The sequence below is a fragment of the Pleurodeles waltl genome, chromosome 3_1, assembly GCF_031143425.1.
Source record: "Pleurodeles waltl isolate 20211129_DDA chromosome 3_1, aPleWal1.hap1.20221129, whole genome shotgun sequence".
Classification (NCBI taxonomy): Eukaryota; Metazoa; Chordata; class Amphibia; order Caudata; family Salamandridae; genus Pleurodeles; species Pleurodeles waltl.
In genome coordinates, this window is record NC_090440.1 from 1,784,041,434 (window position 1) to 1,784,059,619 (window position 18,186).

Genomic DNA, 18,186 nt, shown 5'->3' on the forward strand with positions numbered 1-18,186 from the left:
TGTCTTACCTATACTGCATAGGCAGTGAGAGGCTGGCATGGCACCCTGAGGGGAGTGCCATGTCGACTTACTCGTTTTGTCCTCACTAGCACACACAAGCTGGCAAGCGGTGTGTCTGTGCTGAGTGAGAGGTCTCCAGGGTGGCATAAGACATGCTGCATCCCTTAGATACCTTCCTTGGCATCAGGGCCCTTGGTACTAGAAGTACCAGTTACAAGGGACTTATCTGGATGCCAGGGTCTGCCAATTGTGGATACAAAAGTACAGGTTAGGGAAAGAACACTGGTGCTGGGGCCTGGTTAGCAGGCCTCAGCACACTTTCAATTGTAAACATAGCATCAGCAAAGGCAAAAAGTCAGGGGGCAACCATGCCAAGGAGGCATTTCCTTACACAACCCCCCCCCCCAAACGAAAGAGGATGAGACTAACCTTTCCCAAGAGAGTCTTCATTTTCTAAGTGGAAGAACCTGGAAAGGCCATCTGCATTGGCATGGGCAGTCCCAGGTCTGTGTTCCACTATAAAGTCCATTCCCTGTAGGGAGATGGACCACCTCAACAGTTTAGGATTTTCACCTTTCATTTGCATCAGCCATTTGAGAGGTCTGTGGTCGGTTTGAACTAGGAAGTGAGTCCCAAAGAGGTATGGTCTCAGCTTCTTCAGGGACCAAACCACAGCAAAGGCCTCCCTCTCAATGGCACTCCAACGCTGCTCCCTGGGGAGTAACCTCCTGCTAATGAAAGCAACAGGCTGGTCAAGGCCATCATCATTTGTTTGGGACAAAACTGCCCCTATCCCATGTTCAGAGGCATCAGTCTGCACAATGAACTGCTTAGAATAATCTGGAGCTTTGAGAACTGGTGCTGAGCACATTGCCTGTTTCAGGGTGTCAAAGGCCTGTTGGCAGTCCACAGTCCAGTTCACTTTCTTGGGCATTTTCTTGGAGGTGAGCTCAGTGAGGGCTGTCACAATGGATCCATATCCCTTCACAAACCTCCTGTAGTACCCAGTCAAGCCAAGGAATGCCCTGACTTGAGTCTGGGTTTTTGGAGCTACCCAGTCCAGAATAGTCTGGATCTTGGGTTGGAGTGGCTGAACTTGGCCTCCACCTACAAGGTGTCCCAAATAAACCACAGTTCCCTGCCCTATCTGGCATTTGGATGCCTTGATAGAGAGGCCTGCAGATTGCAGAGCCTTCAAAACCTTCCTCAGGTGGACCAGGTGATCCTGCCAGGTGGAGCTAAAGACAGCAATATCATCAAGATAAGCTGTGCTAAAGGACTCCAAGCCAGCAAGGACTTGATTCACCAACCTTTGGAAGGTGGCAGGGGCATTCTTTAAACCAAAGGGCATAACAGTAAACTGATAATGCCCATCAGGTGTGGAGAACGCTGTCTTTTCTTTTGCTCCAGGTGCCATTTTTATTTGCCAGTACCCTGCTGTCAAGTCAAAGGTACTTAGGAATTTGGCAGCACCTAATTTATCAATGAGCTCATCAGCTCTTGGAATTGGATGAGCATCTGTCTTGGTGACAGAATTGAGCCCTCTGTAGTCCACACAAAACCTCATCTCTTTCTTTCCATCTGTGGTGTGAGGTTTGGGGACTAAGACCACTGGGCTAGCCCAGGGGCTGTCAGAGCGCTCAATGACTCCCAATTCCAGCATCTTGTGGACTTCCACCTTGATGCTTTCCTTAACATGGTCAGACTGTCTAAAGATTTTGTTCTTGACAGGCATGCTGTCTCCTGTGTCCACATCATGGGTACACAGGTGTGTCTGACCAGGGGTTAAGGAGAAGAGTTCAGGAAACTGTTGTAGGACTCTCCTACAATCAGCTTGCTGTTGGCCAGAGAGGGTGTCTGAGTAGATCACTCCATCTACTGTACCATCTTTTGGGTCTGATGACAGAAGATCAGGGAGAGGTTCACTCTCTGCCTCCTGATCCTCATCTGTTACCATCAACAGATTGACATCAGCCCTGTCGTGGAAGAGCTTAAGGCGGTTTACATGGATCACCCTTTTGGGGCTCCTGCTTGTGCCCAGGTCCACCAAGTAGGTGACCTGACTCTTCCTCTCTAGTACTGGGTAAGGGCCACTCCATTTGTCCTGGAGTGCCCTGGGAGCCACAGGCTCCAGAACCCAGACTTTCTGCCCTGGTTGGAACTCAACCAGTGCAGCCTTTTGGTCATACCAAAACTTCTGGAGCTGTTGGCTGGCCTCAAGGTTTTTGGTTGCCTTTTCCATGTACTCTGCCATTCTAGAGCGAAGGCCAAGTACATAGTCCACTATGTCCTGTTTAGGCTCATGGAGAGGTCTCTCCCAGCCTTCTTTAACAAGGGCAAGTGGTCCCCTTACAGGATGACCAAACAGAAGTTCAAAGGGTGAGAACCCTACTCCCTTCTGTGGTACCTCCCTGTAAGCGAAAAGCAGACATGGCAGGAGGACATCCCATCTCCTTTTGAGTTTTTCTGGGAGCCCCATGATCATGCCTTTTAATGTCTTGTTGAATCTCTCAACTAAGCCATTAGTTTGTGGATGGTAAGGTGTAGTGAATTTATAAGTCACTCCACACTCATTCCACATGTGCTTTAGGTATGCTGACATGAAGTTGGTACCTCTGTCAGACACCACCTCCTTAGGGAAACCCACCCTGGTAAAGATACCAATGAGGGCCTTGGCTACTGCAGGGGCAGTAGTCGACCTAAGGGGAATAGCTTCAGGATACCTGGTAGCATGATCCACTACTACCAGGATATACATATTTCCTGAGGCTGTGGGAGGTTCCAGTGGACCAACTATGTCCACACCCACTCTTTCAAAGGGCACCCCCACCACTGGAAGTGGAATGAGGGGGGCCTTTGGATGCCCACCTGTCTTACCACTGGCTTGACAGGTGGGGCAGGAGAGGCAAAACTCCTTAACCATGTTGGACATATTGGGCCAGTAGAAGTGGTTGACTAACCTCTCCCACGTCTTGGTTTGTCCCAAATGTCCAGCAAGGGGAATGTCATGGGCCAATGTTAGGATGAACTCTCTGAACAGCTGAGGCACTACCACTCTCCTAGTGGCACCAGGTTTGGGGTCTCTGGCCTCAGTGTACAGGAGCCCATCTTCCCAATAGACCCTATGTGTTCCATTTTTCTTGCCTTTGGACTCTTCAGCAGCTTGCTGCCTAAGGCCTTCAAGAGAGGGACAGGTTTCTTGTCCCTTACACAGCTCTTCCCTTGAGGGTCCCCCTGGGCCTAAGAGCTCAACCTGATAAGGTTCAAGCTCCAAAGGCTCAGTTCCCTCAGAGGGCAGAACTTCTTCCTGAGAAGAGAGGTTCCCTTTCTTTTGCTGTGTTGCAGTTGGTTTCCCAACTGACTTTCCTGTTCTCTTGGTAGGCTGGGCCATTTTTCCAGACTCCAGCTCTACTTTTTCACCCTGTGCCTTGCATTGTGCTCTCGTTTTCACACACACCAGTTCAGGGATACCCAGCATTGCTGCATGGGTTTTTAGCTCTACCTCAGCCCATGCTGAGGACTCCAGGTCATTTCCAAGCAGACAGTCCACTGGGATATTTGAGGAGACCACCACCTGTTTCAGGCCATTGACCCCTCCCCATTCTAAAGTAACCATTGCCATGGGATGTACTTTTCTCTGATTGTCAGCGTTGGTGACTGTGTAAGTTTTTCCAGTCAGGTATTGGCCAGGGGAAACCAGTTTCTCTGTCACCATGGTGACACTGGCACCTGTATCCCTCAGGCCCTCTATTCTAGTCCCATTAATTAAGAGTTGCTGTCTGTATTTTTGCATGTTAGGCGGCCAGACAGCTAGTGTGGCTAAATCCACCCCACCCTCAGAAACTAGAGTAGCTTCAGTGTGGACCCTGATTTGCTCTGGGCACACTGTTGATCCCACTTGGAGACTAGCCATACCAGTGTTACCTGGATGGGAGTTTGGAGTGGAACCTTTCTTGGGACAGGCCTTGTCTCCAGTTTGGTGTCCATGCTGTTTACAGCTATGACACCAGGCCTTTTTGGGATCAAAGTTTTTACCCTTGTACCCATTGTTTTGTGAAGAGGCTCTGGGCCCACCCTCCTGTGCAGGTTTTTGGGGGCCTGTAGAAGACTCTTTACTATTTTTAGTTTTGGTTGTCTCATCACCCTTCTGCTGGGGAGTCTTTGTGACCCCTTTCTTTTGGTCACCCCCTGTTGAAGTCTTGGACACCCTTGTCTTGACCCAATGGTCCGCCTTCTTTCCCAATTCTTGGGGAGAAATTGGTCCTAGGTCTACCAGATGCTGATGCAGTTTATCATTGAAACAATTACTTAACAGGTGTTCTTTCACAAATAAATTGTACAGCCCATCATAATTACTTACACCACTGCCTTGAATCCAACCATCTAGTGTTTTCACTGAGTAGTCAACAAAGTCAACCCAGGTCTGGCTCGAGGATTTTTGAGCCCCCCTGAACCTAATCCTGTACTCCTCAGTGGAGAATCCAAAGCCCTCAATCAGGGTACCCTTCATGAGGTCATAAGATTCTGCATCTTGTCCAGAGAGTGTGAGGAGTCTATCCCTACACTTTCCTGTGAACATTTCCCAAAGGAGAGCACCCCAGTGAGATCTGTTCACTTTTCTGGTTACACAAGCCCTCTCAAAAGCTGTGAACCATTTGGTGATGTCATCACCATCTTCATATTTAGTTACAATCCCTTTAGGGATTTTCAACATGTCAGGAGAATCTCTGACCCTATTTAAGTTGCTGCCACCATTGATGGGTCCTAGGCCCATCTCTTGTCTTTCCCTCTCTATGGCTAGGATCTGTCTTTCCAAAGCCAATCTTTTGGCCATCCTGGCTAACTGGATGTCCTCTTCACTGGGGTTATCCTCAGTGATTTCAGAGGTGTTGGTCTCTCCTGTGAGGGAACCAGCATCTCTGACTATTATTTTTGGAGTCAGGGTTTGAGGGACCCTGTTCTCCCTAGATAGGACTGGTAGGGGGGAATTGTCCTCCAAGTCACTATCCTCTTCCTCTGAGTTGCCACCCTCAGAGGGGTTGGCCTTTTCAAACTCTGCCAAAAGCTCCTGGAGCTGTATTTTGGTAGGTTTGGGGCCCATTGTTATTTTCTTTAGTTTACAGAGTGACCTTAGCTCTCTCATCTGTAGATGGAGGTAAGGTGTGGTGTCGAGTTCCACCACATTCACATCTGTGCTAGACATTATGCTTCTAAAAGTTGGAATACTTTTTAAGAAACTAAAACTGATTCTAGAATCTAATTCAAACTTTTAACAGACTTTTAAACTCTAAAAGAAATGCTAAACAGGATCTAACACAAGGCCCTAGCAGGTCTTTTAAGAATTTAGAAAACTTTTCAAATTGCAAAAATCAATTTCTAATGACAATTTTGGAATTTGTCGTGTGATCAGGTATTGGCTGAGTAGTCCAGCAAATGCAAAGTCTTGTACCCCACCGCTGATCCACCAATGTAGGAAGTTGGCTCTGTATGTGCTATTTCAAAGTAAGGAATAGCATGCACAGAGTCCAAGGGTTCCCCTTAGAGGTAAAATAGTGGTAAAAATAGATAATACTAATGCTCTATTTTGTGGTAGTGTGGTCGAGCAGTAGGCTTATCCAAGGAGTAGTGTTAAGCATTTGTTGTACATACACATAGACAATAAATGAGGTACACACACTCAGAGACAAATCCAGCCAATAGGTTTTTATATAGAAAAATATCTTTTCTTAGTTTATTTTAAGAACCACAGGTTCAAATTCTACATGTAATAGCTCATTCGAAAGGTATTGCAGGTAAGTACTTTAGGAACTTCAAATCATCAAAATTGCATGTATACTTTTCAAGTTATTCACAAATAGCTGTTGTAAAAGTGGACACTTAGTGCAATTTTCACAGTTCCTAGGGGAGGTAAGTATTTGTTAGTTTTACCAGGTAAGTAAGACACTTACAGGGTTCAGTTCTTGGTCCAAGGTAGCCCACCGTTGGGGGTTCAGAGCAACCCCAAAGTCACCACACCAGCAGCTCAGGGCCGGTCAGGTGCAGAGTTCAAAGTGGTGCCCAAAACACCTAGGCTAGAATGGAGAGAAGGGGGTGCCCCGGTTCCGGTCTGCTTGCAGGTAAGTACCCGCGTCTTCGGAGGGCAGACCAGGGGGGTTTTGTAGGGCACCGGGGGGGACACAAGTCCACACAGAAATTTCACCCTCAGCGGCGCGGGGGCGGCCGGGTGCAGTGTAGAAACAAGCGTCGGGTTCGCAATGTTAGTCTATGAGAGATCTCGGGATCTCTTCAGCGCTGCAGGCAGGCAAGGGGGGGGTTCCTCGGGGAAACCTCCACTTGGGCAAGGGAGAGGGACTCCTGGGGGTCGCTTCTCCAGTGAAAGTCCGGTCCTTCAGGTCCTGGGGGCTGCGGGTGCAGGGTCTCTCCCAGGCGTCGGGACTTTAGATTCAAAGAGTCGCGGTCAGGGGAAGCCTCGGGATTCCCTCTGCAGGCGGCGCTGTGGGGGCTCAGGGGGGACAGGTTTTGGTACTCACAGTATCAGAGTAGTCCTGGGGTCCCTCCTGAGGTGTTGGATCGCCACCAGCCGAGTCGGGGTCGCCGGGTGCAGTGTTGCAAGTCTCACGCTTCTTGCGGGGAGCTTGCAGAGTTCTTTAAAGCTGCTGGAAACAAAGTTGCAGCTTTTCTTGGAGCAGGTCCGCTGTCCTCGGGAGTTTCTTGTCTTTTCGAAGCAGGGGCAGTCCTCAGAGGATGTCGAGGTCGCTGGTCCCTTTGGAAGGCGTCGCTGGAGCAGGATCTTTGGAAGGCAGGAGACAGGCCGGTGAGTTTCTGGAGCCAAGGCAGTTGTCGTCTTCTGGTCTTCCGCTGCAGGGGTTTCAGCTAGGCAGTCCTTCTTCTTGTAGTTGCAGGAATCTAATTTTCTAGGGTTCAGGGTAGCCCTTAAATACTAAATTTAAGGGCGTGTTTAGGTCTGGGGGGTTAGTAGCCAATGGCTACTAGCCCTGAGGGTGGGTACACCCTCTTTGTGCCTCCTCCCAAGGGGAGGGGGTCACAATCCTAACCCTATTGGGGGAATCCTCCATCTGCAAGATGGAGGATTTCTAAAAGTTAGAGTCACCTCAGCTCAGGACACCTTAGGGGCTGTCCTGACTGGCCAGTGACTCCTCCTTGTTATTCTCATTATTTTCTCCGGCCTTGCCGCCAAAAGTGGGGCCTGGCCGGAGGGGGCGGGCAACTCCACTAGCTGGAGTGTCCTGCTGGGTTGGCACAAAGGAGGTGAGCCTTTGAGGCTCACCGCCAGGTGTGACAATTCCTGCCTGGGAGAGGTGTTAGCATCTCCACCCAGTGCAGGCTTTGTTACTGGCCTCAGAGTGACAAAGGCACTCTCCCCATGGGGCCAGCAACATGTCTCGGTTTGTGGCAGGCTGCTAGAACTAGTCAGCCTACACAGATAGTCGGTTAAGTTTCAGGGGGCACCTCTAAGGTGCCCTCTGTGGTGTATTTTACAATAAAATGTACACTGGCATCAGTGTGCATTTATTGTGCTGAGAAGTTTGATACCAAACTTCCCAGTTTTCAGTGTAGCCATTATGGTGCTGTGGAGTTCGTGTTTGACAGACTCCCAGACCATATACTCTTATGGCTACCCTGCACTTACAATGTCTAAGGTTTTGTTTAGACACTGTAGGGGTACCATGCTCATGCACTGGTACCCTCACCTATGGTATAGTGCACCCTGCCTTAGGGCTGTAAGGCCTGCTAGAGGGGTGTCTTACCTATACTGCATAGGCAGTGAGAGGCTGGCATGGCACCCTGAGGGGAGTGCCATGTCGACTTACTCGTTTTGTCCTCACTAGCACACACAAGCTGGCAAGCGGTGTGTCTGTGCTGAGTGAGAGGTCTCCAGGGTGGCATAAGACATGCTGCATCCCTTAGATACCTTCCTTGGCATCAGGGCCCTTGGTACTAGAAGTACCAGTTACAAGGGACTTATCTGGATGCCAGGGTCTGCCAATTGTGGATACAAAAGTACAGGTTAGGGAAAGAACACTGGTGCTGGGGCCTGGTTAGCAGGCCTCAGCACACTTTCAATTGTAAACATAGCATCAGCAAAGGCAAAAAGTCAGGGGGCAACCATGCCAAGGAGGCATTTCCTTACACCTGTCCTCACGAATGCAAGGACATAGATTCGGACAGGAACTAGAGTCAATAGAGCCAGATTAAACTCGGAGAAGGCTCCACATTCAAAAAGACACAGGGAAGATCAGTACTCTTCCCCCAATTCGAATGAAAAGAAAACTTGCCTTGCAAGAGAAAGACAAGCAGCCACAGGCAAAGGTGGCAAGACAAGTAACCCTGCCACCATCTCCACCACGCTCAACGCACACATCACCGGTAGACACTCCACCAATGATGCAATCCCCAACTCAGACAGTGATGAGTCAGGATGATCCCGACGCATGGGATCTTTATGATGCGCCAGTATCAGATAACAGCCCAGACTGTTATCCAGCGAGACTGTCACCACCTGAGGACAGTACAGCCTACACACAGGTGGTGTCAAGAGCAGCGGCGTTTCATAATGTCACACTGCATGCAGAACCTATCGAGGATGACTTTTTATTTAACACACTATCGTCCACACATAGCCAGTACCAGAGTCTCCCTATGATACCGGGAATGCTGAAACACTCCAAACAGGTGTTTCAGGAGCCTGTGAAGGGCAGGGCCATAACTCCAAGGGTGGAGAAGAAATACAAACCGCCACCAACAGACCCTGTGTACATCACGCAGCAATTAACGCCAGACTCAGTGGTAGTAGGGGCAGGTCGCAAGAGAGCGAACTCGCACACCTCAGGAGACCCACCACCTCCAGACAAGGAGAGTCGCAAGTTCGACGCTGCGGGGAAAAGAGTTGCAGCCAAACAGTGGCGCATTGCAAACTCGCAAGCCTTGCTGGCCTAGATATGATAGGGCTCATTGGGACGAAATGCAACATTTCATAGAACACTTGCCCAAAGAGTTCCAAAAGAGAGCACAACAAGTGATGGAGGAAGGACAGAGTATCTCGATCAGATACGCTCAGCAATGGATGCAGCGGACACAGCTGCTAGGACCGTAAATACAGCAGTGACCATACGGAGACACGCATGGCTGCGTACATCAGGATTCAAGCCAGAAATACAACAAGCCGTGCTAAATATGCCATTTAACGGACAGCAGTTGTTTGGGCCGGAGGTGGACACTGCTATTGGAAAAACTCAGACACAAATACGGCCAAAGCCACAGAGCAGAGGCACTTTTCGGAAATCACAGTTTCGAGGGGGGTTTCGGGGACAGAGCACAGAACCCTCAACCTCACAAACAAGGCCCACTTATCAGAGTCCATATCAGCGGGGAGGTTTTCGGGGACCATATAGAGGGGGACAGTTCCCAAAGAGTAGAGGGAAGTTCCAAAGTCCCAAAACTCCACCAAATAAACAGTGACTTCAACGTCTCAAATCCCCAACACATAACAGTAGTGGGGGGAGACTAAGCAAGTTCTACAAACACTGGGAAGAAATAACAGACACGTGGGTCCTAGCCATTATCCAGCATGGTTATTGCATAGAATTTCTACAATTCCCTCCAAATGTCCCACCGAAAACACACAACATGTACAAACACATAGAATTCTTACAACTGGAGGTCAAAGTGTTGTTGCAAAAAGATGCTATAGAGATAGTACCAATTCATCAAAGAGGAACAGGAGTTTACTCCCTGTACTTTCTCATACCCAAAAAAGACAAAACTCTAAGACCCCTATTAGATCTCAGAACACCAAACCTCTATATCAAATCAGATCACTTTCACATGGTGACACTGCAAGACGTGATCCCACCAAGACTACATGACAACACTAGACCTAAAGGATGCATATTTCCATATACCTATACATCCTTCCCACAGAAAGTACTTAAGGTTTGTATTCCAAGGATTACATTACCAATTCAAAGTGTTGCCATTCTGGATAACAACAGCGCCAAGAGTTTTTACAAAATGTCTGGCAGTAGTGGCTGCTCATATCAGGAGGCAGCAAATACATGTGTTCCCGTACCTAGACGATCGGTTAATCAAAACCAATACGCAAAAACGGTGTGCGCAACACACAAAGTATATCATAGAAACCCTTCACAAACTAGGTTTCTCACTCAATTACAAGTCACACCTACAACCGTGTCAAATGCAACAATCAACACAACAAAAGGGATTGCCACTCCAAGTCCACAAATGGTACATGCTTTTCAAAACGTCATACAAGCCATGCACCCCACAACAAAAGATACAGGTAAAATTAGTGATGAAACTACTAGGCATGATGTCCTCATGCATAGCCATTGTCCCAAACGCAAGATTGCACATGCGGCCCTTACAGCAGTGCCTAGCATCACAATGGTCACAGGCACAGGGTCAACTTCTAGATCTAGTGTTGATAGACCGCCAAACATACACCTCGCTTCAATGGTGGAACAATATAAATTTAAACCAAGGGCGGCCTTTCCAAGACCCAGTGCCTCAATACGTAATAACGACAGATCCCTCCATGATAGGGTGGGGAGCACACCTCAACCAATACAACATCCGAGGACAATGGGACACTCGGCAGAGACAGTTTCACATAAATCACTTAGAACTACTGGCAGTATTTCTAGCGTTGAAAGCATTTCAACCTATAATAAGCCACAAACACATTCTTGTCAAAACAGACAACATGAGAACGATGTATTATCTGAACAAACAAGGAGGAACACATTCGACACAGTTGTGTCTCCTGGCACAAAGAATATGGCATTGGGCGATTCACAACCACATTCGTCTAATAGCGCAGTTTATTCCAGGGTTTCAGAATCAGTTAGCAGACAATCTCTCTCCAGCAGATCCACGAATGGGAGGTTCACCCCCAAATACTAAACACTTACTTCCAAAAATGGGGAACACCACAAATAGACCTATTTGCAACAAAAGAAAACACAAAATGCCAAAACTTTGCATCCAGATACCCACAGGATCAGTCTCAAGGCAATGCGTTATGGATGAGTTGGTCAGGGATATTTGCATACGCTTTTCCCCCTCTCCCACTCCTTCCATATCTGGTAAACAAATTGACTCAAAACAAACTCAAACTCATACTAATAGCACCAACTTGGGCAAGGCAACCTTGGTACACAACACTTTTTAGACCTATCAGTAGTACCTCATGTCAAACTACCAAACAGGCCAGATCTGTTAACTCAACACAAACAGATCAGACACCCAAATCAAGCATCGCTGAATCTAGCAATCTGGCTCCTGAAGTCTTAGAATTTGGACATCTAGACCTCACACAAGAATGTATGGAGGTCATAAAACAAGCAAGGAAACCAACCACAAGACATTGCTATGCAAATAAGTGGAAAAGATTTGTTCATTACTGCCATGATAAACAAATACAACCCTTACACACATCTGCTAAAGACATTGTCCGCTACCTACTGCAATTACAAAAGTCAATGTTAGCCTTTTCATCCATTAAAATACGTCTCACCGCAATTTCAGCTCATCTGCAAATTACGCACTCAACATCACTTTTTAGGATCCCAGTCATAAAGGCTTTTATGGAGGGTCTGAAAAGAATTATCCCACCAAGGACGCCACCAGTTCCTTCGTGGAACCTTAATATTGTCAACACGACTCATGGGTCCACCATTTGAACCCATGCACTCATGTGAGATACAATATTTAACATGGAAAGTAGCATTTCTAATTGCATCACATTTCTAAGAAGAGTAAGTGAGATCCAAGCATTTACTATACAAGAACCCTTTATTCAGATACACAAGCATATAAAGTAGTTTTACGAACTAATCCTAAGTTCTTACCAAAAGTCATATCACCGTTCCACTTGAATCAAACAGTAGAACTAGCAGTGTTTTTTCCAGAACCAGATTCTGTAGCTGAAAGAGCACTACATACATTAGACATCAAATGAGCGATAATGTACTACATTGACAGAACAAAACAAATTTGAAAAACAAAACAATTGTTCGTTGCTTTCCAAAAACCTCATACAGGGAATCCAATATCCAAACAAGGCATTGCCAGATGGATAGTTAAAGGCATTCAAACCTGTTATCTCAAAGCAAAAAGAGAACTGCCTATAACACCAAAGGCACACTCCACTAGAAAGAAAGGTGCTACCATGGCCTTTCTAGGAAACATTCCAATGACTGAAATATGTAAGGCAGCCACATGGTCTACGCCTCATACGTTTACCAAGCAGTACTGCGTGGATGTGTTAACAGCACAACAAGCCACAGTAGGACAAGCAGTACTACGAACTTTGTTTCAAACAACTTCAACTCCTACAGTCTGAACCACCGCTTTTGGGGAGATAACTGCTTACTACTCTATGCACAGCATGTGTATCTGCAGCTACACATGCCATCGAACGGAAAATGTCACTTACCCAGTGTACATCTGTTCGTGGCATGAGACGCTGCAGATTCACATGCGCCCACCCGCCTCCTTGGGAGCCTGTAGCCGTTTGAAGTTGATCTTGAACATTTGTAAATATATCACTTTAACCACATTATGTACATACATATTTACTCCATTGCATGGGCACTATTACTATAATACACAACTCCTACCTCACCCTCTGCGGGGAATACAATCGAAGATGGAGTCGACGCCCATGCGCAATGGAGCCGAAAGGGGAGGAGTCCCTCGATCTCGTGACTCAGACTTCTTCGAAGAAAAACAACTTGTAACACTCCGAGCCCAACACTAGATGGCGGGATGTGCACAGCATGTGAATCTGCAGCATCTCATGCCACGAACAGATGTACACTGGATAAGTGACATTTTCCATATATATATATATATATATATATATATATATATATATAATTTTATATTTTTTTATGATGAAAATGTGAGAAATAAAAGCATAGACAAGTGTTAAATCATGTATCTAACCAACATTGGCACTGCGCACGATCCATGGGCATTTAAGAGCTCTTTTTTTTTTTTTAATGAGTTGTGTATGTTTTGTCTCTTTGCAAATAAAGGATTGGATTAATAGGTCTGTAAATTCAAAGTAAACTAATTATGAACATGGTCTGCAATGCCAACCAGTTTTGGGTCACACTAAAGAGCCTTCTTTATATGGACTCCTATATCTTTTAACTTTAATTTTTCATTTGTCCTGTAAATCCTTATTTTGCAGGAGAGCTTTGGTGGGGGTACATGTCTGAGCTCCAAACGAACCACTGTACTTCATCTCCCCTTTCTTTAATTAAATGTCCATTTAGGCTTACCAAAATCTAGCTTTCTACTGCTGAGTATTGTCTTTTGGAAAGCAAACACACTTTATGCTAAACGTTTTACAGTATTTTGATAATAGTTTGTCTACCAGGGGCTGTCATGTCCAGTTGCTCCAGGTCTCAATTTATGCCACAAGATTAGGGCACGACTATCCAGTTTGCCATATTTCATTGAACTTGAAGCATGGTGATGGTGTGAGGTTCACAGGACTAATTTATGGAATAGAGATTGTTATGAAAGATGAGATATTTTTCAAAGTTTCAATCCTATTAAGGACACTGAGATTAGGATTATGCCTTTTTTTTTTTCTTTTTTTTTTTTCTTCGTTTTATTGAATATCAGCCATTTCAGAGATACGCAACAATGAGAAAACTGGAGAGTTCCTAATTTCAATTGAAGCAACCCATTGTGTATACTACTTTCTGTTTGATACACTTGCACAGCTCCCACAAATCAGTCTGAGGATAGCAACATAGTTTTTAACCTTAAGTTTCAAATTAATTTTAACGTTTTAATGATTTTTTTTTCTTCAGATTTTTAAAATTGTGCTTCCTTTTTATATATACTTTGTAAATCTGTTAATATTTAATTGTACTAAGCAGTTAAGGGGTCCCCAGGCCATAGATTAAGAACTGCTTATCTAATGTTTTACTTGGTCACTTTTTGTTTTAAGGCAAATCCGGCTTGGTAACAAAGCTTAATAATATCCCCCAATACCAAAGACAGAAAGTATTTCCCATATAACCTGGCATGTCCACATGAAATATGTATATGTTTATAATATTTCGCTCGAATTCCGAGGAAAAGTGATTAACTTAATTATGTTTGGGAAAGATCACTAAATGGGATGTAGAGGCCACTTGTGCATGACAAGGTTGGTGTGTCTTAGAAACAGGCTAGCCTTCTAGCTACAACGTGCAAGTGAATATCCAAGTACTAGGCTTTGTTGCGAACTCTCATTCTAGCCCCGTAGGAACTGTTAAGTTCACAAGCTTTCAGCAGTGGTTTGACAGCCTTAATCTTTAGAGAAATGCATTTATACCTATTATATACTCTTCCTTGGGTATATCAATGTGGTGTAACAGGTAGCAATTACTACTTTCAATAAGTAACATGCTACTACAGTAACCTCTTCCAACCTTGCACTTGTTTTCCTTTGATAGAGCTAATGTATTCTCCTCGTTAGACAAGAAACAAGGCACCGAAATCGTTAGTGCAGTCTCAATACTGTGTGTGCAAGCTGTAGTATCGAAGGACTTGGCATTCACAGGAAACATTTTTTATTTCGTTGCAAATGCTTGTTTAGGAAGTGAACTTATATTTCAGGAAACCGTTACGAAACATACATTGAGCATATTTACTTAGCAGAAAGTTGAAACCTCGTATGGATCCTTCATAAGAAGCTGCTGCCCATAATCTGCACATGATAGAGAACTTGGCAGGTGTGTATCAGGCACATTCAAAGAAAATATTGTGTCACAGACTTTGCATACGTGATTTTTTTGTTTTGTGTTCAGATATACAAATGCCTTTCATTAGCTGCCATACACCCGTCGTCCTCTTCCTCCACATACACAAAATGTGAATGCAGTAGGTGGTAAAGTGTGTGTGTTTTTTTTTTTTTGTCACTCGCAGCATCTGATGAGTGCTCTGATTAGGTTTGCAGGGGTGCATGGCTTAACATTAACTCCCCGAACTCCCCAACATGAGTGCTGCGTGGTTTGAGGTCACAATTTAAAGGTTTGACAACTTCTATTACCACTGTCTGTACTGGACTTCATCCAAGGTCCTATACCTGCTGTGAATGCCCCAAATTCCTTATACACACCCCAGTCTGTCTGGCTCGAACAGCAGATCACTGGCAAAACGATTCCAGGAGAAGGCTTGCGGTGTTAATCTTTTCTGGATTTGCATCCTGTGTATCATCTTGCTAGCAAGTGGTTGGGTCTAGAGTTGTCGTTTTTTAAGAAAAAATAAATAAATATTTATTTTATGGGCGACCTTGACCAGTCAGGTGCCCCTGTTAGTAAACGCACCACTGCTTTCCAGGTACTGGCTCTCCTTAACCTACACAAAACTAAACTTCAAGAAAGATGAGCTAGAAGGTGTAAGATTGTAGAGTTTTATACAAACACTCAAAAACAATAATGATAGACCTATAGTTCCTTATGAAATGGAGGAAGTTAAGGGGAGATCTCAAACAGAAAACTTAAGACGTTATTTTCTGATATCTGAAATTTGGCCTAGTGTTTGTGGGTAGTCCGCATCCTTAATATCTGTTGTCTTATATGAAAAATATGGAACCAGATCCATCAACCTAACAGTGGTAACTTGGAGATTAATTTCTGTGGCTGACTGCTAAACTGCTGCTGAGTACCGTACTTCATGTCCAGAAGGGATATAGACTCTTAAAAGTGAAGGTATTTGTATTTTTTTTCAGTGGGTTGGGCCGTGTGTTTAGAGTTTCAGATCTTACTGGACCTTTATATGTTCCCCAAGGACTTGGGTTGCTCAGAATGATAATATGGCCTCAGTTTAATACACAGCACATTAGAGACTGCGATCTGCAGGATGTCCGGAGGTCCATCTGCCAACCTAGCTAGTCTGTCTGCAAAGGCAGATCATTAGCTGTGAGGGCCTGTGCTGCAAGTATCTTATTCTCGATCTTCCTCTCAACCAATTTCTACTAATCCCATTGTGTAGATAGAAGGCATTTGGATTGATTTATCCGATTTGGAGCAATTAATCTGGAAACGCATCATACGTGAACATAGAAGGACATGGAGCACTATAGTCACCGGTTGCCTCTGCCCTCATGATTAATTTTGTGGTTCATTTTTATAAGCTGAGATTCATATAGTTTTATGGCTCAATTTCCACCGGCTCCTGGACATAATATTTAATAAAGGGCAATCCAACAGAAGCATGGGCACTGGCGTTGGGTAGTCGCAGGTAAGTGTACTTGCTATCCTTTTGACTTGTACTAAGGCAGTAACTCGTTTGTAGACACGTGGAGTTCATGGTAGCTTTTAGGGTACAATATTATACATGTTATCGCTTGTGCCTTTTTTTCTGTATGGAGGCCTTGATAGGACACAGTAGGCCAGCACAGTAATCTTGTGCTGCGTGCTTTTCTCGTCTTCGGTTTCTTAATTGCATCAGCCTAGTATTTACATATTGCCAAATTTAACGAACATGCAGTAATGCACTGATATTTATCAACGTGTTTTGATCTTTTTACAGGAATTGAGATAATAAAGAAGGCCCTTAAAATACCAGCAATGACAATTGCAGTTAATGCAGGTGTTGAAGGATCGTTGATTGTAGAAAAGATCATGCAGAGCCCTCTTGATGTTGGTTATGATGCCATGCTTGGAGAGTTTGTAAATATGATAGAGAAAGGAATCATTGATCCCACAAAGGTATTTTTTTCAATTTGGCTTAGTCGAAACTTGCAGCATTAATAGTTGTCTATTGCGCAGTTAGATTAACTACCATCTTCCATTTTGCAGGTGGTAAGAACTGCCCTGGTAGATGCAGCAGGTGTCGCTTCACTTTTAACGACCGCAGAAGCAGTTGTGACGGAAATCCCTAAAGAAGAAAAAGATCCTGGCATGGGTGCAATGGGTGGGATGGGTGGAGGTATGGGAGGAGGTATGTTCTAATTTCAGCATGCTTTGGGCATAGTTGAAAACTGTGACAGTTGACGCACACCTGTGTTGCAACAGTGAAATAATTCTTCAGAGAAGACCGTTGGTGGGGAAAATGGCCACAATGTGAGACTGTAACAAACAGTTGCCGGGAGCCAACTGATATTATGGAACTGTTAACTGCTGCCATTGTCCGTACCTGCAGGTAATTTATTTTTTATTTTTAGGTCTTTGTACATTCCTGAGATCTGGCTGTGAGACATTGAAATATTCATGCATTCATTGTAACTAACAGTTTACCCTATCGAAGTACCCTTTGTAGGGTGAACGCCTTGGCAAAAGAGTAGGTAACTGCAGGAGATGTCTTTTGGGAAACTGAGTGTATGAAGTATGCCCTAACCTGTTCTAATACAATTATGTGAAAACTTGTGTAATAAAACGGATTGTTCTTCAAACTGTGAAATTATTTCTTGATGCAAATATATACTTGAAAAAATATTGGTGAACATATTTCTAATGTAATGTTTTGTGCCTTGACTTTTCAGAGTAGGTAAACAAAGCTTATGGGGTTATGTACCATCCAGTATTTGTATAGTGCTAAAACCCACAAAAGATGACCAAGCAAGGATGCACAAATAGAAAAAAAGAATTGAAACTAGACGTTTCTTGCAATGCAACAAGTTACTTCTCTCCTGTGTATTGAGGAGCAATTTCCAGTGTTGACAAGCTTGAGCAGAAGTCTCAGTTGATTTCTATTTATCCTGATGCCTGAACCAGCAGCTTACTCCAGAAGAGAAAATCACAAATGATATAATGTAAACCTATTCTTCAGCTCATTGGAAAACTGACTAGAGACTGCTTTAAGAGTAATATTCCAACTTTAAAAACAATCCTGGCCTAAACTGGTAGGCAGTCAGAAACTTTTCCCATCCTGGGCTACCTGCAACAACTGACTGAGAGATCCTAAAGCACTTGAAGTTTACAATGCTCATTGTAGGAAGTAACAGCCAGAAGCGCATTACCATAATGGCTCTAGTAGTATGATTTGTGGCTAAACTTAATAGCAATTTCAAATATAGTTGGAGACAGTCTTGCAAACTAGCCTATCTACTGACACATTTTATTTTAGCAAAACAAGAGGTTCGATGGCATCTGTCGCTGTAGATACGCATGTTCTGCAATAGCTCGCCATCTGGTG

At 44.7% G+C, this 18,186-nt stretch overlaps 1 protein-coding gene across 1 annotated transcript in view; it reads left to right on the forward strand.

Annotated features, from left to right (window-relative positions):
- Positions 1–17,443, forward strand: part of HSPD1 (heat shock protein family D (Hsp60) member 1) — a 167,471-nt gene extending 150,028 nt beyond the window's left edge. Inside the window, exons 11-12 of the mRNA XM_069225827.1 lie at positions 16,582–16,760; positions 16,851–17,443. Coding sequence (XP_069081928.1) covers positions 16,582–16,760; positions 16,851–17,003 — 332 coding nt within the window. The 3' untranslated portion in view covers positions 17,004–17,443. The remainder of the gene's footprint in view (positions 1–16,581; positions 16,761–16,850) is intronic.
- Positions 17,444–18,186: the final 743 nt, after the last annotated feature.